The 27,820-nt window shown below is 35.3% G+C and overlaps 2 protein-coding genes across 2 annotated transcripts in view; both read right to left on the reverse strand.

The window, feature by feature from the left end:
- The window catches only part of OTP (orthopedia homeobox), a 34,344-nt gene extending 30,181 nt beyond the window's left edge, over positions 1 to 4,163 (reverse strand). The window contains exon 1 of the mRNA XM_084881296.1: positions 4,056 to 4,163. The gene's annotated coding sequence lies outside the window, so the exon portion shown is untranslated. The remainder of the gene's footprint in view (positions 1 to 4,055) is intronic.
- Positions 4,164 to 6,370: 2,207 nt separating this feature from the next.
- Positions 6,371 to 27,820, reverse strand: part of TBCA (tubulin folding cofactor A) — a 51,469-nt gene continuing 30,019 nt past the window's right edge. Inside the window, exons 2-4 of the mRNA XM_084881297.1 lie at positions 16,657 to 16,762; positions 8,659 to 8,745; positions 6,371 to 6,627 (exon numbers count right to left, since the gene is read on the reverse strand). Coding sequence (XP_084737423.1) covers positions 6,547 to 6,627; positions 8,659 to 8,745; positions 16,657 to 16,762 — 274 coding nt within the window. The 3' untranslated portion in view covers positions 6,371 to 6,546. The remainder of the gene's footprint in view (positions 6,628 to 8,658; positions 8,746 to 16,656; positions 16,763 to 27,820) is intronic.

Raw genomic sequence — 27,820 nt, forward strand, 5'->3', positions numbered from 1 at the left:
AAAACATTTTTCTAATTTGATTTGAGAATATTTTCTAAAATTCCCCTCCTCTCTCTAAACCTTGTATTCTATTTTATCAAATTTACAGATTGACATAGGGAGAAACCACATTTGGATATTATTAACTTTTCATAAATAGTACAAATCATTTTTGAAAATGTTTTCTATGACTCACAGTAGCAGTTTATTTTCTTATTATATTTGGTTATTGCTGGCATATAGAAAAAGCTTTTGTATTCTTTGTATTCCTATGACTTCAACTCAAACTAAGTGGCTTAAAAAAACAGAAATTTATTGTCTCATAAGGCTAAAAGTCCAAAATTTAGGTTTTGGCAGCCATATTCTCTCTCAAGAGATCTAAGTGAGAATCTGTTCCACGGCTTTCTCTTACCGCCTAGTGTCACCTTGGTGGCCCTTGGCTTGCAGCTATATAATACAAACCTTGCCTGTTGTCACATGGACTTCTCCCTGTCATCATACTATCTTATTAGGATGCCAGTCATATAAGATTAGGGTCCTACCTTACTCTAGCACAGGGGTCCTCAAACTTTTTAAAGTGGGGGCCAGATCACGGTCCCTCAGAGAGCTGGAGGGCCGGACTATATGAACTACTAATTCCTACTGTAACACCTTGGCTGCGCTCACTGCCCAAAAAACCTGGCGGGCAGGATCAGACTCCCCTGGGGGCTGCATGTGGCCCGCGGGCCGTAGTTTGAAGACCCCTGCTCTAGCAGGACCTCATCTTAACCAATATCTGCAAAAACCCTATTTCCAAATAAGGCCATATTCTGAGGTAGTGGGGGTGGCGATTTCAACATATCTTTTAGGGGAACATAATTCAACCCATAACAATTCTATATATTCATTTTGTAAGTACCTACTTTAATTTCTTCATTGCTTCTAATTATTGTAAGGAGGACTGACTCATGTTTTCCTGATATATATCTTATCAACTGCATATGAAAATACCTTTTCCAATACTTTTGTTTTTATCCTTTAATTTCATTGATTTGTACCTTATCACATAGCCAATAGGTACTCATCTTTAAAAATTTTGCTTCATGCCCAAATCGGTTTGGCTCAGTGGATAGAGTGTCAGCCTACGGATTTTTGAAATGTCTCAGGTTCAATTCAGGTTAAGGGCATGTACCTTGGTTGCGGGTACATCCCCAGTGGGGGATGTGCAAGAGGCAGCTGATCGATGATTATCTCTCATCGATGTTTCTAAATCTCTATCCCTCTCTCTTCCTCTCTGTAAAAAATCAATAAAATATATTTTAAAAAATACTTAAAAAAATAAAGATTTTGCTTCATTTCCTGGCCAGATAGTTCAGTTGCATGGAGCATCATCCTGATAGGCCAAGGTTGTAGGTGTAATCCCCATTAAGGGCACATACAAGAATCAACCAATGAAAGCATAAATGAGTAGAATAAATCAATGTTTTGCTCTCTCAAATTAATAAATTAAAAAAATAAAAATTTTGCATTTTTTGAAATTTGAATTTGACTACTGAGGTGAAACATTAAAAAACTACCCATTTGCATTTCTTCATTTATGAACTGTGCATTTCTATACTTTTATATAGAGGGGACTTTTTGTAATTTGAAAGGGCTCTTTGTGCATTAAAAATATTAACCTCTTGTGACATGATAGTACCTTGTCAACTATCCAGCAGTCAACAGAAAGCACAAAACAAAGGTGCAGATCTACTGTAACACAAATTAATTTTACCTTTCTGTGCAACAGTCCAATGCATGAACAAATATCTCTCATACTATAAGAGCATTAAGACTAACAGTGGAGTGCAATGTAGATTTATATAAAGCACCCTTGAAAATTTCAAGTACACTAATACTTTTAACTATTTCATAATGCACCATTTCTAAGGCATTTCATTTCTTTCCAACTACAGCACTCAAAAGATTATGAAGGACTAAATTATCTGATTAACCCTTTCATGCCAAATGCTTAACAGCTTTTGCTCACATGCACGTCAAGTTTACAATGACATTTAAAGCCTTGACTTGCCATCAAAGGATTATTCTGTCCTTGGTTTATCTAAATGACCAAATAATAAAATTTAAGATAACCAGCTGTAGAATATGTCCTTATTAAATTTGATAGAATTTTTAAAAGCCAAGTAATGTAATAAAGTTTGCAAAGTAATTTAGATTAACCAGGTTTGACTGCTCAATTTGGAAGTGATTCAATACACAGGTATAAGCACAGAGACAGTTTTTAAATATTAGGCTTTGAATGTTCCTGGCCAGAAAGTCGAGAAATTTTAAATGAACAACCTATATAAGGGTAATATGCAAACTGATCAAATAGTGGAACAACTGGTCACTGTGAGGTGCACTGACCAACAGGGAGCAGACACTCAATGCAGGAGCTGCCCCTGATGGGTCAGTGTGCTGGCACAAGGGGAGCACCACTCAGCTAAACTCTGGGCTGATGGCTGGTGAGTGCAGCGGCAGGGGCAGGTGCATTTACTACCTCTGTGGCAGTGCTAAGGATGTCTGACTGACAGCTTAGGTTCTCTCTGGGGAACGAGCCTAAGCTGAGGGGCTCCTGGCCTGCGAGAGGGCGCAGGCTGGGCTGAGGAAACCACCACCCCCAGTGCACAAATTTTCATTCACTGGGCCTCTAGTCTATCCTATATAATAAAGAGGTAATATGCAAATTGGCGGTCATGCCCTCACAAAGACAGCTGCCTATGACCAGGCCTTCAGGGGGTTAGTGAGGGATGACCAAACGACTTAACAAGCAGGCTGTGTGGGGCCACCAGGCCAGTGGGGGCAGGGGAGCACCATGAGGGGGTGATGTTAGGGGCACCCAGGCCAGCAGGGGGGCCATGAGGGGCAACCAGGCAGGCAGGCAGGTGAGCAATTAGGAGCCAGCAGTGCAGAATTGTGAAAGGATGTATGTCTGCCGGTTTAGGCCCAATCCCCAGGGATTTCACGCACTGGGCCTCTAGTTATGATATAATGTTTTAACTATCTTTCATTACTCATCCCATTTCTTTCCAAGGGACTTTTTCATACTTATCACCTGGAACAAAATAGGAATAAGGATGGATAACCTAGTTCTTAGGATGTTAATACCTCACCAGAATGCAAATGTCCTAAAAGCCCAGACAGAAAGCTGCTGTCCAAACCTTTGGGGAAGTACTTTGATTTACTAGAACTGAATCCCCTTTAGTCAAGAATGTCCAAGTGAAATTCTAGAACCTAATAGCATTAAAACTAGTTTAGATTTGGTGACTTTACACATTCCACACATTATATTTCTATTTATTTATCTATAAACTTTCTTAGAAATAACGTGCCCTTTGTTGTACAGAAAACTATAGGGAAAAGTTGGGCTTACTACTTGGTTCTATCATTTGTATGTCTTTGTTTTGCCTATCTGTTCTACAGAAGCCACTGTGTTATCTGTGCAAGGACTAAGGACACCTAACAAATGTTAACTGATTATACTTTACCACGACACTAAATACCAACAATGTGTATAACTTTGTGCACATTCACTTACACAACTGCTCTGACACTTTAGAAGTTTTATAGATGGAGAGAATTTTTATAAAAATAATCTTTTTATATTATTTTATCAGGGTAGTGTTTTTCACAACCCAACAGCAGGTGGTCATGATCACTATTTAAAAAAAGGAACAGGATAAAAAACACCTGAGAAATTGTACATATTAAGATACTCTGTTTTATGTATATATAGACCCAATATGTATATAGTGGGTCACAATGGAAAATGTTTCTTAGTGAGGTTTGTGATCTAAACAGTTTGAAAAGCTCTGTGTGATGTTTGGGATGTGGTTGAATCCTTAATAGCATTCTTTCTCTCACTCCAGAAGTTAGATATAGTCTTGCTTTTCACTTATTCTACAAATATTTTTTAGTAACTGTTATATGTTGGTTGAGGGTCAGGTGTTGACAGCAGGAAGAAAAGGCAACATTACTTTTGAAAATTTCTACCCATTGTTACTCTGATGTAGAGTTTTAATAAAAGTTTAAAAACAAGTTAATGCTGAATTACTTACAACTGTTCTTAATTTAATGTGCCTCTTGGCCATAAAAATGTAAGCAGAATGTGTCAGAAATTCCCAGGAATAATCCTTCACAGAATGGTAAGCTTTTTGCTGCTTCTCATCAGTACCTAAAGAGAGATCCAGTATAAAATCTATAGTTGTGATAGGAATTGTCTAAAGACACACACACATATTTTTTTAAATCTACCTTTCTTTTTGGCAAGACATAATTTTTCCCATAAACAAGTTTCAGGTCCTGGCTATAAAACTTCTTTCAATATTATTTTTCTCTTATTTTTAGAGATATTTATATCTGTATCTAATGTTATGTTCTTTTAAAACTTTAATTGGCTGGTCAGGAAACCATTTGTATGTATGAATATGTACAATCTATATATATAAAAGCCTAAGTGACCAGAACACCAGAACGACCACAATGACCAGAATGACCGGTCACTATGATGCACACTGACCACCAGCGGGCAGATGCTCAATGCAGGAGCTGCCTCCTGGTGGAGGTCAGTGTGCTCCCACAGCCAACCTCCTGTGGCTAGCTAACCTTTCCTGGTCCCTCCCCATGGCCAGCCAAACTCCCGTCGTCCTTCCCTCCATTCAGTAGGCCCCAGCTGGCACCAGCAGGAAGGGGGCTTGGCCCCTGATCACAGGCCAGGCCCAAGGACCCCACCTGTGCAAAATTTCACGCACCAGGCCTCTAGTATTTATATATTTAGCAAAAGATTGAAATGAAATGTTTTACATTTTATTCAAAAACACCTGAAATGCTTTCTTTAAATGATATTATATTTGGATAACTAAGTATACAAAAAATAAAAAATAAAAAAAGTAAAAGCCAACTTGTCCTGGTGATTAATAATTCCATTTACAAAATATTTTTAAGTCTCCTGGTACTAAAATCTCTAATATTGAACCTCAGTATAAAATTTTATATTATAATTATAATTTTTATTTCCTCACTCTTAGCCCCTACTCAAGTACTTTTAAAATAGCATATAATATGTTTTAAGATGATGACATCAATTTAGAAATGCTTCTCATGTATGTTACTCTCTGATAAAGTAATTTTCTGCACATAAAAAGATTTTAAAAATGTTACATTCTGTGTTTTAAAACAAGAATAGCCTTTATAAATAACCCTAGGAAAGAACAGTATTATTTTCTCCTTTTCTAATCTTTTTAAAATATCCAATACATGCTTTGATTTCTAGTGATCATTTGCAACTTCCCAAATCAGACCAACCATAGTCTAATTATGTATTTTATAGTTGCAAAAATTCAAGTTTGTTATTTTTTCAATTATTAAAGTTTAAGTGCTATTATTACTATTTTGGTTCATTAGATAGCTGCTCATGTTAGGCTTGTGTTATAAGCTCGTAAACATTTTCTAAAAATAGACGTAAGCTAAATGTGTTGTCATATATTTTTAGAAAATAAACTCTAATGGTTAGGTAATGGGCTTATAATTGTACTGAAAACAAAAACAAAAACAACCTTGTGATAAAGCAATGCCCTTTTCCAATTAATCAAAAATAATCCAGGTTTAGCTATGGCCAGTGTATTTTGGAGCTGGCTCCTATCTTCCCAACTTTGTGTTCAGAGATGTCACGTTAGTAGCTTAAAATCACTCACAGGATGGAATTTAGACACAAAAAATCAGCAAAAGCTACAACTGAGAGGTTCCTCTCCCACCTCGAAGAGCCATTAAACATTTCTCAGAAAACCAATGGGCAATAATTATTTCTTTAAAATACAATTCAATTCTTTATTGTTCATAGGAATCTTATTTGAATGGTTGGTGTTTTCTGTGTAAATTTATCTTTCTGGAAAAAATTTAAACGTTTCCCATTAGTTTATAATAATAAAACTGTTAGGCTTTGAAGGCATAAATATGTGAGGCCTCATCCATAGACAGGTTTTTTCTTTTCTTATTAGGGAGATAAACCCAATTCAGAATAAACTGTTAAAATTTAGATTTTTATGTGGAAAAAAATCAGGACTCAATACTGATGTTAGTTCATGCATTTATTCACCAAATATGTATTATTTATTTTTCAAATATGTGTTATTTTTACTTCTTTTCCCTATGCTAGGCATTGTTAATCGGTACAACAGTGAATAAAAATAATAAAATTCCCCCCCAAAATTGTTTTGGATTTTTCTCTAAAACAATAAAATGGTACCGATACCTGTTTTTTAACTCAAGCCACGCTTATGAAGCAACCAAACAGATTTTGATTGTGTCAAAAAGTCTGTGATTTAATAATGAAAGGTTAATTAAAATATTTTGTAAAAAAGTATAAAATAAACAATTTTATTAGGCGAATTCATTTATTTGACACATTAAATTAGGCAAAGAAAAATATATGTAACTGCATAAAAAGAATCACATTCTGATCCTACTTGAACACACAGCAGTGGTTAAAACTAATAAATTGTGGAATGAATCTAGGATTAATTGCAAAAAAGCACTCTGTACAAAAAAGCTTCAGACCTCTAACTTCACTGAATCCAGTACTAAACGTGCTTCTTTATATTCCTCAGCTTCTTCCAATTCTTTTTCATTCTCCTGAAATGAAATATAATAAAAGGAAGTTTATCTTTTTAAAACTTTAGTACTTTATTTTCACTCAAATATTATAAACCATCAATGTAAACAGCTTGAAAATTAAAAGAAAAAGGATCCCAAGCTTTTCTTACAGGTAACAATGGAAATAGGTTTGGTTTGGCCTCACTGTGTATTCTCATATCATAAGTGAAAAACATGTAAAGCTATTGACATTAAGTGAATAAAAATTTAAGAAAAAAATTAAAAAATTTATTCTTACTTTGTTAACACATCACAATACAAAAAGGATTATTATTACTAAGACTAAAAGTTAAAAATGATGATTTATTAACATGTTACATATACAATAAAATTTAAAACAAAATAACCCTTCAACTAACTACTCACAAGTGACAAAGACTACTGGTGATACACTAGAGTTAAGTACAATCTTTGAATTAGAAAACTGAAATGCCTGCTTATTAATGAGAATTATATGCCCTACCATAAGGAAACAAAATACTAACATCTTTTCTTTTCTGATATATAAAGACTAAAATTTTCCTTAATATTTTATACAGAAAACCTTTTCTGGTAAAAAATAAATGAAATAATATTACATAAGTTATTGTGCTTAGGAAATTTTGCTAGGTTTTTAATAAATAAATAAAGCTATGGTCAGTAATTCAGGTCAGGTCAATAAAAGATAAAGCTATACAAGTTACAGAGCAGAGGGAGTAAAGTGTGTGTTTAATTAATATAAAACAAGCAAAAGAAGTAAAAATTTCTTAATTCAGACTACTAGTAAAGCATAGAATTCCTTAAACCTCAATATTATATCTAAACATGTCTTTGTTCTCTCTCAGTAAGTATAAACTCTTTGAGGGTAAAGATATCGTTGCATACATCCACAAATACATCATCCAAAGACAAAACAATGTATTTTTCAATACTTTCTATTACTTTCTCAGCTACTAGATTCATGAGAGAAAAAAGTCATTTAAATTGTTAGGAAATACAGATGGTACTTCTGTCTCTGGGTGTATTTTAATAGAGTAATTATTTCCTGCTTTCACCTACTTTTATTTAAAAATCTTAGCTTCATTTTTGGCTGTTAAGGAAAGTTATCCTGCCTTTAAAAGGTTCCTACAGGTAAATATGCTCTATGTCAAAACTAAAGTAAAATGTGAACATTTCTCTCTCTTTCTACAGATTTAGTCCTAATACTATTTGGTGAGAAAACAAATCTCATTCTTTCAAAGAATACATATGGTCATCCTGAAAAAGCCTCAGACAATTTTTGTTATACAGAGAACAACTATGAGTCAAGAGTCAGCTGTGTAGCTAGTAATGAATATTAGTTCAAGAAATATAAATATAAAATGAGATTATTAAATGTTAGAATTCATCAAATTATCACCAAACAATAGTAACAACTGGCTTATATGTAGTATTATACTTTAATCTCAGGAAGGAAATAAGATGACCTAATTATTCTTAGAATTGTTTATAAAATGACTCTGCCACTGTATCACAAGACATTTATAAAGCAAGTTTAATAGTGTTATCCACCTCCAAGTTAGTATGAGAGGACTGTCTACATTATAGGAGTTTTTTTCCACTTAAATTAATTAAGGTTTCAATCTGAAAGAATTCCAGATCCTTTTTATTATGGTCCAAATTAATTTGAAACATTTGGATCTTTGAAAATTTCAAACAATGTGTAAGAAAAGATATTCATGTATCCAAACCAAATAATTCAAGATGCTGGGGTACATTATTAGTACCATGAATACCTAACAAATTAAGTCAAATATATTTATTTAAGTTTAAATAAGCAGAATAAACATACTATACATAGTACTTTTACTGGAGGCATAACTTAAACACAATTTACACTCTATAAATTATTTTAAAATATACTGGTACACAGGGTAAGTGAACAAAATATGTCATCAGCTAGTTTTCAGTGTAAAAATATTTAACATTTTGGCCTTTTATATATTAGATTGAAAAAAATTTTAAACAAAAGATGGAGAAGTCTTTACTTACTAATATCTGCAGAAGATCAGTATATGCAGCTTCCAATCTGCGCTGGCAATCTGGGATCATCATCCGGGACTCTTGCAGGATCTCTGCCTATAAGAAGAATATCTGTGAGACATGCAGAAACAACAGAACATAAGTGTTTAGCTAACACCTCTGTAAATGTCTAACGTGGTTTAGAGGAATCAGTAAAAAATTATGGATATGTAAAACAGTTCTATATTTTAATTTAAATTGTGTTTATTAGAAGTTAGAAATTAGAAGTTTATTACTGTAAAAGATATAAAATACAAGTTATAGATCTAAACCTTTTTGGTAATCACTTTTTTGTGCTAAGTGAAAATTAACTAGAAAAGCTTTCCATAGAACATGTATTTTAAAAGGCTATTTAAAATAAACTATTTCTCCTGCTGTCATGAAGCACCTTTATCCAAAATGGGATCAGCTGGTTATATAAATATCTCCTGCATCTTTTGAGTAATAAAGAAAAACAGTGTTCAGATAATATCACATGGAGATAATTACTGCATGAAAAAAGTTATTGAGTTATTGATCACATTGTGTGCACACTGCAGGAGGTTCTCACTGAAAGACAGAGGTAAAGAAAAATGAAAAGCAAAGACCAGCAGGTTCATATTTTTGATGCTTATCATGCATAAAAAGTTATTACTTATCCTTGTGCTTCATTTTAGGAGACAGATTATTCTCCCCATGTAGTTTGAGCCAAATTACCAACCTGGCACCCCTCTGAACCTGAACTTCTGCCTATTCCTCCTGAAGACAGACACTACAGAACTAAATACAGGAATATGTATCCCAGCAGATACTTCTGGACTTCAAATCATTCAAATCTGGACGGTAATATGTAAAATCATAAATAAAAAAAATCAAATCAATGACTGGGAAAACCAATCAATAAGAGGGTAAATAAGTTAGTTTCAGATGTTGGACCTCAAGTAAGTTTTTTACCTAAAGTGGGGAAGAAACTACATTTCCTTAAACTATTCTCAGAAAGAGACACAGATCTTTTAAGTATTTATTTCCAAAAATTCATGGTTGGCCCTGGTTGGTGTTTCTCAGTGGTTAGAGCAGTGGTTCTCAACCTTTCTAATGCCACGGCCCTTTAATACAGTTTCTCATGTTGTGGTGACTCCCAACCATAAAATTGTTTTCGTTGCTACTTCATAACTGTAATTTTGCTATTGTTAATGAATCGTAATGTAAATATCTATGTTTTCCGATCGTCTTAACAGGTTGAGAACCGCTGCTGTAGAGCTTAAGACCATCGGAAAATCCAGATATTTACATTACAATTCATTAACAATAGCAAAATTACAGTTATGAAGTAGCAACGAAAACAATTTTATGGTTGGGGGTCACCACAACATGAGGAACCGTATTAAAGGGCCGCGGCATTAGGAAGGTTGAGAGCCACTGGGTTAGAGCATTGGCTGGCACACTGAAGTGTCATGGATTCTATTTTGGTCAAAGCCGATATACCTCGTTGTAGGTTCGATTCCCAGCCCGTCAGAGCATGGGGGAGGCAACCAATTGATGTCTCGCTCTCACATCAATGCTCTCTCTCTCTCCACCTCTCTCCCTCCCACTCTCTTTAGCGCTTGTTTGGAGGTTCTAGCAGAGGAGCGCAGCTACTCGTATACCCTTGACCGAAGACCGGTCCTCTCCTCTTGGGGAAAAGTCGTCCTCTTCGACCGAGCGCGCAGCTTTGGGAGGGACGCACATGGATTGGTGAGGGAGGAGGGGGACACCCGCCTAGCCAGCCAGATCAGCCGAATCAACCCTGGCGATCAATGGGGTGACAGATATCGCAGCCAGATCGCCCTCACATCCCCTCCCACTCTCTTTAAAAATCAATAGAAAAATATCTGTGGATAAGAATTAATAACAACAACAACAACAACAAAAAAGGAAGAAGCTTTATTACCTAACTCATATAAAATAAAAAAGAAAATGTAATGGTAATCATACTATATTTAACAGAAACTTTAAGAAGTCCCAGTACCCTCCTTCCTTTCCCCAACCAACAGTTCTGTCATAGCTCACACTGAAAAAAAATTCAGAATTATAATATACACAGATGCTCTGTCCACATTTTCTCAGGGAAAATTTGTTGCTGAACTTGTAATTCTTTTACTAATAAAGCACAGGTTAAAATTTTCAAATGTAGAATTGTTACTTTACTTCACAGCTAAGCATAAAATGCTTAGATATTTAATTGCTGTCACTAAATTATTTTTATCTGGTTAGTTTGAATACATGTGAAAAAAATCAGTGGCTGGCACATTTCATTAGGTAAGCCATTCATATTTCCTCCCCTATGGACTTCCCTTGAGAATAGTTTATAGAAATTAAACAAGATGAAACAAATAGAAAGAATTAGGTCAAACATATGATAAGCCAAAATGTATACTTGCAAACTTTTTAAAAGCTTTAGTAAGTTGTCACTGAAATAAGCTTTAAACAATGCTATCCAAAATAACTTCTACTCATTATTATTTTATCCATTCTTACAGAGCAAGAATCATCAAACAGTTTATGAAAATGAGAGTCTGACCTATGTGAAGACAAAGTTCAGTCTTTCCTGTACACCAGCTCCAATCCATTCATTAAGCAGCCTATATAGCTGTAGAACACCAGGTACAGTGGATACAAAGATGAAAAAGAGAAGGTCTCCATCTTCCAATCCAGGATAGGAGCATAAACACGAAAACGAACATTTGACACTGCTTCTATAAGAACATGCCACAGGGAGCCAAAGGCTTCCAGTAAAGTGATGACAATGATTTGGAGTCCATAAACCAACCACATTTCTAGCAAGGTCATAAATCATATACTTTACCTCATAACAATGAATTACAACTGTCAGAAATAATTTTAAAAGACAGTATATAAAGTGTGATTATATAGTAGTAAAGACACCCTCAAAACACCTTTACTAAGCTAAATGAGTATTACCTTTCAAAGTGTTCCCTTTGGGAGGAAGTCACTCAAATGAATGGTGCCTCTGCTGAAAATATCTGAATAAACTGCCAGTTTATTCTAATGCTGACTATGACGAGATTGGAGTTAAGTCAGGATCTTGACACAGATTGGGAGGTACAAGGAACCCTCAGGGAATGCAACAGGATGCAGTCCTTCTGTCTTGTTTTTAAAACAAATTACAAATTTTTTATGGAAGTTATTCAGATCAAATGAAAATTATGGGAAGCTTAGCAAGGCTCAGATTATAACAATGAATAAACTCTGAGCTAAAATCTTATCAATTTCTTTTAAAATCGTTTGATTTTATACAATTTTATACAAATTGGAAAAAGAAAGCCGTAATTGGCAGATCCTTCTTTTGTTTTCCAGAAAGAAGTGTTCTATGAAACAATCTGGCTAAGGTTAAGTTCTTTAGCAATTACTTGATTGGGATAAGGTTTCTAGCTTCTTTAATGATCCAGCTCACTCACCCAGGGTTGGCTATACCTATGATAATCTATAGACACTTTAATATTGTACACTGACTGCTTCCGGAACCAATGGTAACTACACTAAGTTTGCCAAATTGAACTGTAAATAAGTGAAGAGATTACTGAACAATAGTTAAGTCTTTCCTTTTATTTGGTGGTAAAATGGTTATCTATCTACCGGTATCTATGCATCTATGCATCTATGCATCTATCTATCTATCTATCTATCTATCTATCTATCTATCTATCTATCTATCTCCCTAATATGCAAATAGACTGGACAGTGGAACTAAACAACTGGTAGCTATGATGTGCGCTGACCACCAGGGAGTGCATGCAGAACATGGTGGGTGCTGGCCGTGGTGGGATGATTGAGCAGGTGAGTAGTGGCGCCAGACCAAAGCAGAGCTCCAGTTGCTATCATCGGGGCGAGCCTCTGGTGTTTACTGAAAATTCTTTGCTCGTGCGCTCCAGTCCTGCTGCTGGCTCTGGCCCTGTTCACACCCACTGCTGGTGCCCAGCGCTGACCCTGATCGCTCAGCGCCATCAGCAGGTGTGAGCAGCGGCTGCTGGTCCTGATCGCCCCTCAGTGCTTCTCTACCTCCCCCCGCTCCTGAGCAGCAATCAGGGCCAACAACTGCTACTCGCCCACACTGATGGCACTGGAGCCGACCTCACACCCACTGCCCACATGCACCAGCCTCACTTGCACCTGCAGCTGGTGCTGGAGCTGCCACTGGCACCCCCTGCTGGTGCCTGGTGTCAATCCCGATTGCTTGGCTCTGTCAGCGGGTGCAAGTGGTAGCTGCTGGCCCCAATTGCCCCTGAGGGCTTTGCCACATTCTCCTGCTCCTGAGGGGTGATTGGGGCAGCAGCCACGGTTCATACCTGCTGACAGCACCAGCCCTGCTCACACCTGCTGCTTGCTCTGGACCCAATTGTTCTGTGCCATCAGTGGGTGTGAGTGGGGCCAACAGTGGGAGCAGGGCTGCTGGCAGACAGGAGATCAGGGGCTGGGGTGGGGTAAGGGGGCTGAGAGGAGGCGAGGAGGATGGGCTGAGACCCTGATCACCCCCCTCCTACCCTAATAGGGGGCGAGCCAGCCGGCCAACCTCCTGCCGTCCCCTCCTGACAGGCCTGGCCCCGAATCATTCCAACTGGGGCCAGGCCAGCCAGACCCCACCATGCATAAATTCGTTTATTGGGCCTCTAGTATATAATAATTGCAAAGTGTTTTGAGAAATCTTAGTTGAAATATTGTACCAATTTATCTTTTTACTATTACTTCTGGAAAATAAATGAGTAGTCTCAGGTGAAATAAAAGATATGTCATTATTAGCCAACCATTTCTGTTCTAGGAGAAGTTTAAAGAAAAAAAAAAAAAGACCAGAATACCTTCCTTGGTTGAAGGCAAATCATCTGTACCTATCTCTAATTGAGGATTGAGGAGAAGGCTGAAGAAAAAGAAGTATATGAAAACTGGAGAGCTAAAATTAATTTGGACAATATTTGAATGTTATGTAATACTGTTTAGCCAGAAAAGAAAAGCATAGTCGAATAACTCTGACTGATATTTTTGCCTCTTGAGTCCTAAAAATTCTACCTAGTTACTTATTTTAAAAGAACCAAAATTAGGCCTAGTTCAGGAAAAACCAATTTTGACAAACAATTTCAGGTAAGAAGTTTGACTGACAACATCATACATGCATGTTATAATACAGGGCCAGTTCAGAAGACTCAGGGAAACCAGAGCAAAATGGATCCAAGAAAGAGAAGAGTCAAGGTAGTGAGAAGTGGCTGAGGACAGCATTTAACTCAGAAGAGGAGGAAATACAGGGAGAAGACTACAGAACACACAAAATGCAGCACTTGGCTTCCTTGATATTTTCTAGGAGGAGTATAGCAAATGACAAGAGACTACTATTGACCTTAAAGTCCTAGGCAATCAAGAATAGAGCAATGCTTCTGGCAATGCAACTCGAGCTACATATAATACAAAACATGAATGGCTGGCCACATTATAGCTAAAGCTAACAAAAGGAAATTGAGAAAGCTTGTGAAAGCTTTGGGTTGGGCTAAAGACAGGTTTCATGAGACTCTGAAACAAAACTGCAAATGGCACTGTATACCTTGCAGGTTGACAATAGCAAACAGAAAAATTTATTGTTCTGTAAATAGATATGGGATGGTATTTTTGAGTACTAGGTAGAGTAGGAATCCAAAAAATCATGTTATAAACCATGAGCACTGTGACAGAAGAAGTTTAACATGAATGAGTATAAAAAGAACTTTTGAACAAAAAATTTTCCCTTGTATATCTGAATATGTAATCAATGATATAACCAGTAAGTGGCCAATATTTTTAAGTAACAATTAGAATCAGGATTCAATAGAGTTAATCCTTACCTATATCAAGCAATAATTCATTTAAAAGATGATCAATATATAAATTCAAATGAAATAAGACAGATGTGACATTATTTGAAGAATTTAATTTAGTAAAGGAACACGTTTATTCCCCATTCCATGTAACTTACAACTCCTATTCTAACTACAGGGCTATTTAAAAAAATATATTTATTTTTATTGATTTCAGAGAGGAAAGAAGAGGGAGAGATAGAACATCAATGATGAGAATCATTGATTGGCATCCTCCTGCATTCCTACTACGGGGGATTGAGCCCGCAACCCAGGCATGTGCCCTTGACCAGAATTGAACCCGGGACCCTTGAGCCTATAGGCCGACACTCTATCCACTGAGCAAAACCAGGGCTATTGTGAAATAGATTAATGGTGATATAAATGAGGCCACTAGTTACACACTTGGAAAAATCTGCCCAATTTCTTTGATCCAAGAAGAATCTAGATGAATTATATATACTATTGTTATTTTTCATTAAATGTGAGAAAACAATAGAGGCATTAAAGTGAGAGAGGTACAAAAATGATATGAATATATATGGGAGTATATATTTAAAAAGCACTTAACCATGATTATTTTAAGAATCAAAAAGTTATAATCCATATGTAAATCTTCTGAAGATTTGTAGGATTTGAAGAGCTGTTAGTTCATCAAGGTCAACATATTTGGGGACAGACTATATTTACATGTTTTCAAATCCTCCCCAATTCATGAATAACTGACTCACAAATGTCTTTTGCTATGTACACACACAGAGGAAGGAAGGCTCTCCTAGAAGCTAGAGAAAATAAGAAGGTTTTCTTCCTGGATAGCTTAGGAAAGAAGATGTTTCAGGTGCCACTGCATTCCTTTTGCACCACAAAAAGCAACTACCTACAAAAAAATCCACTTTAAGTGATGATGCTTGCAAAATTAAGTCTGGATTAAGAGTGCACTACTATCATTTGTAACATAATTTATAGGGTGAAAACCACAGAGTTCATAAAGCTGAATTAAAATATAAATGTTGAGATTAATCTGTATAAATTTGTTCCTACTTTCTTTTTTCCTAGTGTCATTTGAATTTTATTTTCAATGCACTGGACTTTAGATTTTAAAGGAGAAGTGAATTTGAAGAGATCAACCTGTGTGTTTTGGTAGAGAAGGAAAAGAGGGTGTCAAGAGACAAACAGGTATGCCAACTAGGAGGCTTTTGCAATAGTATAAGCAAGAGATGATAGTGAACTGGACTAGGAGTGGCAGTAAAAAGAAATAGAGGGAATAAGAAACAGGACTTGATGTTTATTAGATGTCGTTATTAGAAAGAGAGAGAGGTATCAAGAAAGGACCCACTAAATTCTTGATTTGGGAATCTGGATGGGTGAAAGTAAGCATTTTCAATTGTGGAGGAAAATAAGAGAGATGATATAGCTTTTTGATATATGTATATCTGGGGTGGTCAGGCCCAGGGATGTAAATGTGGGAAATATTGGCACTAGGGTTTGGGGAATTTTGTTTGTTGTGTTACTGTTTTTAACTTCATGACTAAAAGAGTACCTGGAATTGTATAAATCAATAACTATCTGTTGAATGAATAAATGGGCATAAAGATGGCACTTAAATTTACGGGAGGGTGGGAGATTACATAGAGAGGGATTTTAGAAATCTTAAAGGTTTAAAATAAAATGTGTGTGTGTATGTGTGTGTAGAGGTGGGGTAGATAAATAAGTGGATGAGGAGGGAGAGAGGAAAAAGTTTCAGTAATTGAGGAATATTGGCAGTGTAATAGAAAGAAAGCCAGGAGACTATTCTATTAAAGATGCCAAGATACAAGTGTGTGTCAAGGAGAAAGTGGTTACTGTGCCAAATGCTGTCGAGGTTACATGAGGGAAAGTAGTGATAACAATGTCACTAATGGCTGTAACCAGGGCTAAGGCATGCATTTCTCTCTAATACGAAAGAAGGTGATATGGGTACAGATGTAGGTAGGTTGATAAATTTTGTGGTGGGCATATGAGGAAGTTCCCCTTATAGCCTCTATTTTTGTTAGCCTAGAATGAATATTTAATAAATGCAATCGTTGGAATAAATAAGGTGTTATGGGAGCACAGAGGATGTGGCAGGACTTACCTGCTTTTTAAGGGCATAATTTTCACTATCTTCAGCTTTCATTTTTTCAATCTTTTCTTCTTGTTGTTTTGCTTCTTTTTCATACATCATTTTTTCTTTGGCCAATCTAAAAATAAGCCAAAAACTTTTCAGAGAATTAATTCTATCAAAGAGACCACAACAAATAAAGAAACTATATAAATATAAAACACTTAAAATACCAAAGTGTAGATGGGGAGAAGGAAGAAGAAAAACTTTTTATCCATTTATGTTTGATCTCCATGCCCATAAGTCCTACCTACACTTAGCTAAAGCAAATGCAATCTGTCAAAACATGCAATTCTTAAATTTTTAAAATATATATTTTTATTGATTTCAGAGAGGAAGGGAGAGGGAAAGAGAGATAGAAACTTCAATGAAGAGAGAGGATCATTGATCGGCCTACTGGGGTTTACGCCCACAACCTGGGCATGTGCCCTGACCAGGAATCAAACTGTGACTTCCTGGTTTATAGGTGGAGGCTCAATCTCCAAGCCATACTAGGAGGGCCAATTCTTAAAGTTTTAATGAAAAAACATATCCCATTATAACTACTGTATTTACAATGTAAAAATAACACTCAAAATTATTATGTACTAACATTTCTGTCTTGCTTTTAAATGTTTTCCAAACTTTTATACATTTACTTGAAAGAACATAATATAAAAGCACAGCTTACAAGAAAAAAAAAAATCAGTATAGTGCATGCCAAATCCAAAACAAAGAAATATTAGATTATTTTCAACAACTGAATTGTTTGACAAGAATTCACTGTACACCTTATTTGATGCCTGACCTTCCTTGTGTGAGAAACTGGGATAGATAGTTTAGACATGGTTCTTTCACGGACAAGTAATAGAAACAAACAAGTATTTATTTACTAAAAGCAAGAAAGGTATTGATATAGATCAGGCAGATTTTAAACAATAAAGAATAGAGCAATACAAAGTTCTACTGATTATTCCTTTAGATAACCAAAATTAGATTAACCATAACAGCTCAACCTCCCCTAATTCTGGTTACATAAATTTTAATATAAAAGTATAGCCCTGGCCAGTGTGGCTCAGTTGGTTGGGCATTATCCCACGCAATGCAAGGTCTTTGGTTTGATTCCATCAGGGCACATGCCAAGGTTTGGGCTCAATCCCTGGTTGGAGGTGTGCAAGAAGCAGCCAATTAATGTTTCTCTCTCACATTGACATTTCACTTTCCCCCCCTTCCTTCCTCTCTCTCTAAAAATCAATTTAAAAATCTTTAAAAAAAAATTGCTTTCCAAAAGGGTGATATCAATTAATTCTGAACCTGCAATATATAAAATTTCCTATATCTTCCTTTCATCATTGTAAACAACTGTAATTGTAAAAATTATTAAGTTTCTTATCAAGTATATACTATACCAAAGTCTGCTATAGTCACAGTCTATGTCTATTTGGCTATGTGTTCATTAAAAATAAAGTTTTCTGATCATTAAAAAATTATTAAATTTCTGACAATAAGAAGAGTGTGAAATGGTATTAAATGGTTTGAAATATTAATTTATTAGAACAGTAATTACTGTTGGTGGTGAAACAGCACAAGAATGTTACCAGTGATTGGACCTTGGTTCAACAACCAGGATATTGTAATTGAGTTTTGGCTAAGAAAGAATTCAGTGTCAAGACTCAAATATAAGCAAAGGTTTAGTTAGAAAGTTACAGAGGCAGAAGTGAGCTATGGAAGAAGTTGAGCCAGCTCAGGAAAAAAAGTGATAGAGGCAAAAGAAGAGCCCTTGGAGCTTAGGAGAAAGAAAGCAAACAGACACACCTGAAGGAAGAGGTATGAGCAGTTCTAGAGCTAGCGAGCTAGAGAGCACTTGCACTGGGGTCCTCAGTCCTGAGAGTTTTTATCCTCTCCTTAAAGGTAAGGGACCTTAGGGGAGGTGTCTCAGAAGATCTCAAATAGAATATTCATCAGCTTTTCCAGTTGTGTCCTTTCATGGTCTCTACTATTAGGTCTAGTAATAATTAATGTCGTTTTCTAATACTTTTTTTAAATCGAATTTATTTAAACAATACAACAAAATTTAATCAACAATATAGTTGCCGTTGTTTTCTACTACTTGTGCCCAACGCTCAGGAAGCATTTTAATCCCTCTGTTGTAAAATTCTTGTGATTTTGATGCAAAAAATTGGGTCAATGCATTTTTGAGGCATTCTTCATTATTAAATTTTTTTCCAAGAAGAAAGTTTTGCAAAGAACGAAACAAATGGTAATCGGAAGGGGCAATATCAGGAGAATATGCAGGTTGAGGGAGAACTTCCCATTCCAACTGGCGCAGTTTTTCAGTAGTGATTCTTGCAGTATGCGGTCGTGCGTTATCGTGGTGAAGAATTACGCCCTTCCGATTAATCAGCGCGGGTTCTTTTTCTCTTAAAGCTTGGGCTAATCTTTCCAATTGAGCACTATACACTGCACTTGTAATGGTTTGGTTAGATGGTAAAAGTTCATAATGAAGAATTCCCTTAAAATTCCACCAAACACACATCACTTTTTTCGCATGCAAGTCAGGTTTTGGTGTGGGCTGCGGAGCCTCATTTTTGTCCAACCATTGAGGCCGCCTTTTCAAATTAACATACTGCACCCATTCTTCATCTCTGGTAACAATTTGCTCTAAAAACGGCAAACGGTTTTGACGAGAGAGGAGCGAACTGCAAATTGTGACTCTTTGATTACGGTTGTTGTCGGTCAACTCATGAGGAACCCATTTTCCAAACTTTTGGACTTTGCCAAGTGCAAGCAATTGATTGGAAATTGTTTTTTGTGAACAATTTAAAGTTGTCGCAAGCTCTTGTTGGGTAATTGGAGGATTTTGCACCAAAAGAGCTTGAAGAGCTTCTTGATCAAAACTGGACACACGGCCTCGACCACTCTTGTCATCTAACGAAAAATTTCCCTCGCGAACTTTCTCAAACCAACGCTGGCATTTTCTGGCGCTAACTGCATCTTGACCAAGAGCACTACAGATGTTTTTTGCAGCCTCACTTGCTTTTCTTCCTAATTGGAACTCGTAAAGCATGCAGTGCCGAATATGCTCTTCATCCGCCATCTTCTTAGCCCTAGTTTTGCAACAAAAACCAAACCAAACCAAACACAAACTTTTTCAAGCAAAACTTGTTAATTGCACTTCACACGTTCTGTAGATACCACGTGTTTGAAGGTTATGTCAATACAAGTCAATGCCAAGCAAGATTTTAAACGAATGTAAAAAAACGACATTAATTATTACTAGACCCGATAATAGGTCGGGATTAGGGCAGAGGGTCATTAATCATCAGCTGGTCATCTCAGCTGGCCTTGCTGCTTTTCTGGGCCTGGAGCTAAAACATAACTAAGGCCTAGATGTTATCTCTAATTTGACCAAAACTCTGTCTCTGACCTAAGGCTTTGTTCCTAAGATTATTGTGGGTCAGAATCTCATTGTTCTGAGGGCTTAATGCTTAAGAGGGTAGTGGTGCAAGGGCTTGTATGGTAGTCTTATGAGGCTATTCTCTAGGTTCCTTGTTCTTCCTCTAAGGGGGTCTATCACATGACTAGCGACATCAGAGGAGGAAAAGTCAGGGGAGGGCCTGACCGCATGATTAGTGATATGAAAGATCATAGGGTCTAAATTGAATGACCAGTGATATGCAAAGGTAGGAAAGGTCAACCTAGGGGTGAGATCTGTATTTCCCGGTTTTGCTGGTTGCTAGATACTGGAGGCTTTTCAACCTGGTGATGTTTTGTACCTGGCCAATCTTCCTTCTCTGCTCATGTCTGTCTAAATGTCTAATACAGTGGTTGGCAAACTCAGTCAACAGAAACCGTGGCTTGCGAGCCGCATGTGGCTTAAGAGCCACAGTTTGCTGACCACTGGTCTAATATAATTACTGGATAAGTATTTTCTGAATAATGAATGAGTCTCTTCTGATGAATTTAGCCCTTATTCCTAACTCTAGAGAAGGCTAAGATTTAATAAGAAAATTTAATTCAATTAAGTATATACAGTCACAATTTAAAAATCTGCTACTAAAATATTGTTTTCTGTAACAAACATACATGTTTCTATAAATACAGAACTATATAAAAATTATAATGAATAAAACCTTAAAATTCATTCAAAATTTCATTGCTCAAATTAAGTACTACTGATCCAAAATGCACATAATTCTGAAATAAAAGTTAAAAAAAAAATAGAAAAAGTCTAAATTAAGTTTGGCACAAACTCACTTAGCAGCAAAATGTGTCCTCAAATGACATGAAGCTACTTTATGTAGCCTACTAAATAAATGTGAATAGTACAGGTCTTACTATAGAAATATTAATGTTTGATTATAGTACTTCTCTAAATTCTACTATGTAAATGCTCATGTAACTGTTTCAAAACCTGAAAAAATCTGAAATTCAGAAATACACATGGGCTCAAGGGTTTCATAGAAGCGATTATGGACCTGTATTAGCATTATTTTTCATTTGTCTTTCTCTTTAAACATGTATGTGTAAAAATTAATATATAAATACAAATATACATATATTTATAAATAAGATAATGTATAATTTTCAATGTCATTAAACATTCTTTTGAAAATATAGCTTTTAGTGGCTACAAAGCATTTTAATAATATTGATACACAACTTATTAAGGTGTCCTATCAGACATTTAGGAAAGCCCCATATTATAAATACTGTGATGAACATTCCCATCCCTACTCATCAATTTTGTGAGTGTGTAATGTTTTCTTACTATAAAATATTTAAAATAATCATGCCTGATGAGAAATAAGACTAAGTTCTTTACTAGTAAACCAGTGATCATTTACTGATGAATACTTCCTTTTCCTGCTATGATAAGCCACCTCTGTCATTCATTATTGTTGGTAATAAACAAATATTAAATCAATCTATCCTATTTTACCCTACTACTTGGTATTTCATTTTAGTAAAAAACAAAACAAAAAACAAAACAAAAAACAACAACAGTAAGCCAGATTTCTCTGTTTAAACATTAATAAGCATATAAAAATTTACATTAAAGAGATGTCAAATTATAAAGAGAAAAATAAGGAAAATGAAACATCAAGAGAAAAGAATACAGTAAATCTGATATCCAATAAGAATACAGAAAAAAAGCAAGGGAAGCTGAAACTGGTTTGGCTCAGTGGATAGAGCATTGGCCTGTGGACTAAAGTCCCAGGTTCGATTCTGGTCAAGGGCATGTACCTTGGTTGCGGGCATATCCCCAGTAGGGGGTGTGCAAGAGGCAGCTGATCGATGACTCTCTCTTCGATGTTTCTGACTCTCTATCTCTCTCCCTTCCTCTCTGTACAAAAACCAATAAAAATATATTTAAAAAAAAAAAAAAAAAGGGCAAGGGAAGATTAAAAAAAAAAAATTTTTCCTATCACTGGCCAGTGTGGCTCAGTTGAATGGAGTATTGTCCTATACACTAAAACATGGTAGGTTCAATTCCTGGTCAGGGCATATACCCAGCTTGCTAGTTCGGCATGTACAGGAGGCAACCAACCAATGTTTTTCTCTCAAAAATCAATAATAAATAAAACAAAATTTCCCAGAGCTGGAAAAAGAACAACAATATTAATTGAAAGAATTTCCTAATAGAATCAGGGGGGGTGGGGGGGAACAAACAAAAAAAAACACCCCACGGTTCTGTACATTGTTGGAAACGTTGTTGGAAATTTCCAGAGATCCAAGAATATTAAAGCTTTTAAAAAGAAAATAATAGGTCATATATAAAAGGAAAACAAGTCAGATTGATATTACATTTCATGTTACTAACACTAGATACCAGAAGATAAGAAAGAAAGCAATCCCTTGAAAGTTCAGAGAGAAAATTATTTATAACCTAGATTTATAACTAAGTAGTGAGGGAAAAATTCACTAACTCACTCAGTACTTATTTACTAAGTGGCCACTAAGTCTCAGGCATGATTTTATGTACCAAGGATATAGCATGAACAAAAGTGCATGTCTATTCCATTAGACTTTTGGGTGGGGAAATAAGGACAATACATAAGTAAAATGTATAGCATGTGAGATTGTGATAAAGTGCTACAAAAATAAAATACAGTGAAGAAGAACTGATAAAACAGAGGATTTGAAATTTAAAATAAGTCAGAGAAGGCCACTTTGAAGAGAGGGTATGTGAGTTCAGCTCTGAAAAAGACAGTCATATAAATAACTGATGAAAGAAATCATAGGCCAGCAGAGGTTTATTTAGATAGATAAAAATTCAAGTTTATTTACTACTATATGCCCCCTTTCTGACAAATTTAAGAATGAATTCCCACAAATTGAAGGTGAAAATCAAGAAAAGAAACCATGATCAACATAATGCAACTGTTATGAAAGGAAATGTAGAAATCCCAAGATTAAAACTGTACTGTAGGCCTGGAAAACAATCAGTCTAAATAAGAATCTTAGTGAGGAGTCTTATAGGAACATCTTTAAAGAGGAATAGAATAGATTTTAAAGAACATATACAATGAGTAAGAAGGTCAAAGAAAAGTCATTCATGTGTGTGTGTGTTTTTCTCTCAATAAAAAATGAAAGACATTTAGAAACTCCAGGAAAAGCACACCCCACCCACAGAGTTCTGGTTGTATTATGAAGTAAATGATTAAAAAGAAAATTCATTTATTTATAAGAATAATCTCCTTTGGGAAGCATAGGATCACTGAGAAAGAAATGTAATCCTGTACTAAATCATATTTTTTAAATGATATATAATTAGAATTTATTTATTTATTTTCAACTTTTAGAATAGACCTATAAGTAAAATACATTTTCCCCTAGTTATTTGAAATAATTAAATTTGTTTTTAAAGTTTTTTTAATCTAAGCAATGTCTACCAATTTTTTTTCTCATGAAAATTTGAGATGACGCTAGTCAGCCAATGAAACCTCAGCCTTTCATAAAAATTATATCACCAATGGTATAATTAATTTCCTGTATTAAATTCCTAGGTTTGAAATCCCTAATACGATTTTCTTTTTACTGACTGATACAGTTCTCTTCTACTGACATAACTGATGACAAACTCTCATGTCTCTGAAGAAACAAACAATATTTTTGAGATTTTTTTATTGTATGAGAGATGAAGAAACTTTTTTTGAAGATCTAATATGAACAGATTTTTGTATACTTTATTGCATTTCATACTTACTTAAGTATTATTTAACACCTATTTAAGTATTATTCCCATTTCACAGTGCCTCCCCACAATGTTTTTAAGAGTCATTAGATTCAAAGAGAACTGACTTAGGATTTATCAATATTTCAAAATGAATAAAATATGAGCTACCATATTTCACAAACTTTGGCCAAAATGATAATACCAATGAAAATTAAGCTGAAGACAGATAGCAACACTGATGAAAGAAGTCAGGTTGGATGAATGATTTCTGATATTTTAGCATTTCCAATGGCCATCATATAATCTACACTCTATAAACTAGCCTTGTGGTGAACTTCAACTAATACAACTCAAGAAGAGAGAGTTACAATATTGGCATCTCATGGAACATGATATGTAGATTTAGGGAAAAGCTTGAATAATTCAAGATAAGCTAAAATTAAAATATGATAACCAAAGCAGTTAGCACATACTGATCATTTATTACGAGCCAAATACTACATCAAAGCATGCTACATGTACTGTCATTTAATCCTCAAAACAACCCTATAAAATAGGTACCACTGAGTTCCATTTTAGTTATAACTAAATTGAAATTCATGGAGCTTATCCAAGTTCTCACAGCTATTAGGTGCTAAAGAACTGTTTTATTCCAAAGTTTATACTCTTAGCCACTATCATAAGCTTTTTTAAAGTAAATCTCAGACATTAGAACACACAAAAAAGTTAAAATGCACTCAAATGTAATGGGCATTGCTGTTTGCCTAACCAGTAGCACTTCTTGCTTGCCAACAGAATATAATTTTGACTATGATCATCCAACAAGCCATGTCCTTCAAGGGAAGAGGCCAATCATAATGGTCTTACTCTCTTTGACAAGTGATAGTTTGGGCATGATTTAAGTGACCTAATTCTGGCCAAAATTACAAAAGAGCCATCTGCTGAGGCTTCTGAGAAAGTTGTCATTTTTACTAAATGCAATATAAGCAGGTGTAATTATCTTTCCTCCCCTGAACATTATCACCTGTGTATGACGTTTACTACTTGTGGCAGGTGCCTTGGGATCATGAAGAGATCCAGCCTAAAAGGACAGGTCACTCTGGATGTCAGAGAACTTGAATCTTTGATAATGGCATTAAATTATTAAATTAAGCAACTCTGAAAGCATCCTACCTCCAGATTTCTTACTGTAATGAGAGGATAAACATCCTTATAGCGTAAGCCACATATATTCTATTACTTTGAACTTAAAGCATCTGAATCGACAATCATTAACAGTACAAGACTTTCCTGCAGATACAGAAATGCTTTCTTACTTTGGGCTAATTCACTCTAAATTAATCCTTTAGAAGCTGAGAGACTTTATATTTTTCTTCCCATAGACAAACATGAAAAAAGTAAAGAGAAAAGTTGCTATACAATACCTAATTTTATGTTTCTACTGTATTAAGAAATATTCCCTATAAATTTTGTGCAAAAGTTCTTTATTTCACATTAAAACTAAATTAGTGTGAAACTTAAAAATTTTGTTTTTGTTTTTAATAATCATGGTATTTACTAGAAGGCTAATATCCATAATAAATAATACAACCTTCTATCTATATCACATTTTCAATTTATAAAGTACATCTACAACACAGGATACTGGATATTAAATATTAAAATATCAATTACCCTAAACTAGTGGTCAACAAATTGTGGCTCGTGAGCTACATGCGGCTCTTTGACCCCTTGAGTGTCCACAAAATACCACTTACGTACAGGCGCGCACATACAGTGCGATTGAAACTTCGTGGCCCATGCGTAGAAGTCGGTTTTCGGCTCTCAAAAGAAATTTCAATGGTTGTACTGTTGATGTTTGGCTCTGGTGACTAATGAGTTTGCCGACCACTGCCCTAAACAATCACTTACATTAAAGTGAGTATAAAGTAAATATTAATGTCTATAAATTAGTCTGGGGGTAAGATGTTTTAATAGTGTTACAAAGTAAACACTATGGCACCAGGAAAAGTGTATTCACTTACAACTTAGAAGTTAGTAACTTCTTGTCAAATGAATTTAAAATTCATATCTTTCTCAGTGAAGAGGAACAAAGCATTCGAGATTGGGAAGAGAAGCTATTTGACTTAACAAGTAAAGTAGGCAACAAGTTTTTTCTGTTAAACATATCAGTAGAAAGTATTCTATAGAAATCAGAGTAAAGTACTATATTTGAATGAATTTTAGACTTTTGACCAAGAATTTTAGTAACGTGACCCCAGAAACAGAGGAACTAACTTTTTTAAAAAAGAATGTTAGAACAAAAATACCAAGAAAGATGCAGGGAGGAAAAATTGATTCATTAGGAAAATACAAGAGGACTGCAAATTAGAAGCTAATTGCTCAGCCACCACAATAAAAAATTCTCACTAGTGCCTTAGTGAGGAAGAACTGAAGATTGACATAGGAGTCTGATGATTTAGTGCTTATGGTCTATATAGTAAAATGTATGTGGGTAAAATTCAGGAGGTTTTAGTCATTCTGTATTAATTCTTTAGTGGTCACTATAAAGTCAAATATGATTTCTCACTATTCCTATATTTCAATAATTATAGTCAAGATTTTGGGAATCAGCAAACTAAGGAAGAATCTGCTACAATATTTTGTCTTAACAAAACACATAAAAATGTGCTACATACAAACACACATAAAATGAGATGGGGCTGGAGATGCTGTCTGATTGGGATACCTTCTCTCCCTCTTCATTCTCTTTTCCCACCCCATTCATTCTTCAAAACTTAACTCAAATGTCCTTGGATTCTAGAAGGACCACACAAACCCTATTTTTATCACTTTCTAAGATGCCACTGTGGATCCTTTCTATGGAACTTGATAATATATTTATCTGCACCACAGAATTTATCACAATAGGTTAAATTTTTGTCTACTTCCACTCTTTAAAGCTGAACGGTCTGACTGGAAATGTGTCTTCTTATCAGCATCTGTCAGAGTGTATGCCTCTCAGATATGTTTACTATAAGAACTCACAATTACCTTGAGAGATAAGCAGGGCAACTATTATCCATGCCCATTTTCAAATAGGAGACTGCAATTCAAAGAGGTAATGCCTCACCTAAAGCCAGCTGGCCAAGAAATGGTGACATCAGGATTTGAAATCATAACTTCTAACTTCAAGTGTCAGTACTTTCTAAAACATTATACTATCTCATGTTTAAAATAAATAAAGCAATTTTCAAATTTTAAATTTCTTCCACTTGTTCCAAAAGTAAAATAATCGCACAGTTTAAAATTTGAATAGCATAGTATAATACAAAGTGAAAAAGCAACCAATTACTCACACACTCTGCCTCTAGCTACTCAGTTCCCATTACTGGAAGCAACATATTACTAACTTACTGACTATCCTAAATGAAAGAAATAAAATGCTTAACTGATGGTGTTTGTTACCTTACCTCCCACTACCCATTAATTAACCCACTAAGCTGGAAATGGTTCAAGTTATATTCACTGCTTATGTAAAATATATGCTTTAATTGTAATAAGTAAGACAAATATGTTTTGTAAATAGCTACAATGATACATGCCAAATACAAAATCAATACCACTTTGTTATTTTGTAATATTGTGAACCTTAGAAGTTAACAAACTGAGTACCGTATTTTCCAGCGTATAAGACGACCCCTTTTTTAATAGACCGCCTCTCTGGCTCTGGCCAATCTGAGCAGACTTTTTTTGTAGTTCTGTACCTGAAGCTACACTGTGTTCTAGTAAAAAAAAGAACTGGTGTTGCCTCGGAAGTGGGGGGTAGTCTTATACAGCGAATATAGGCCTAAACCTATGTTTTAACTGTAAAATTAGGGGGTCGTCTTATACACCGGAAAATACAGTAATCTTAGGAATTCATAATTCACAAAACACAAATGTAAAACTAAGTATTTCACTAACCCTCTAAACTATCCCTTAAAAGTTCTGAGATGT

Source organism: Pipistrellus hanaki (assembly GCF_964339955.1).
Source record: "Pipistrellus hanaki genome assembly, chromosome: 4".
NCBI lineage: Eukaryota > Metazoa > Chordata > Mammalia > Chiroptera > Vespertilionidae > Pipistrellus > Pipistrellus hanaki.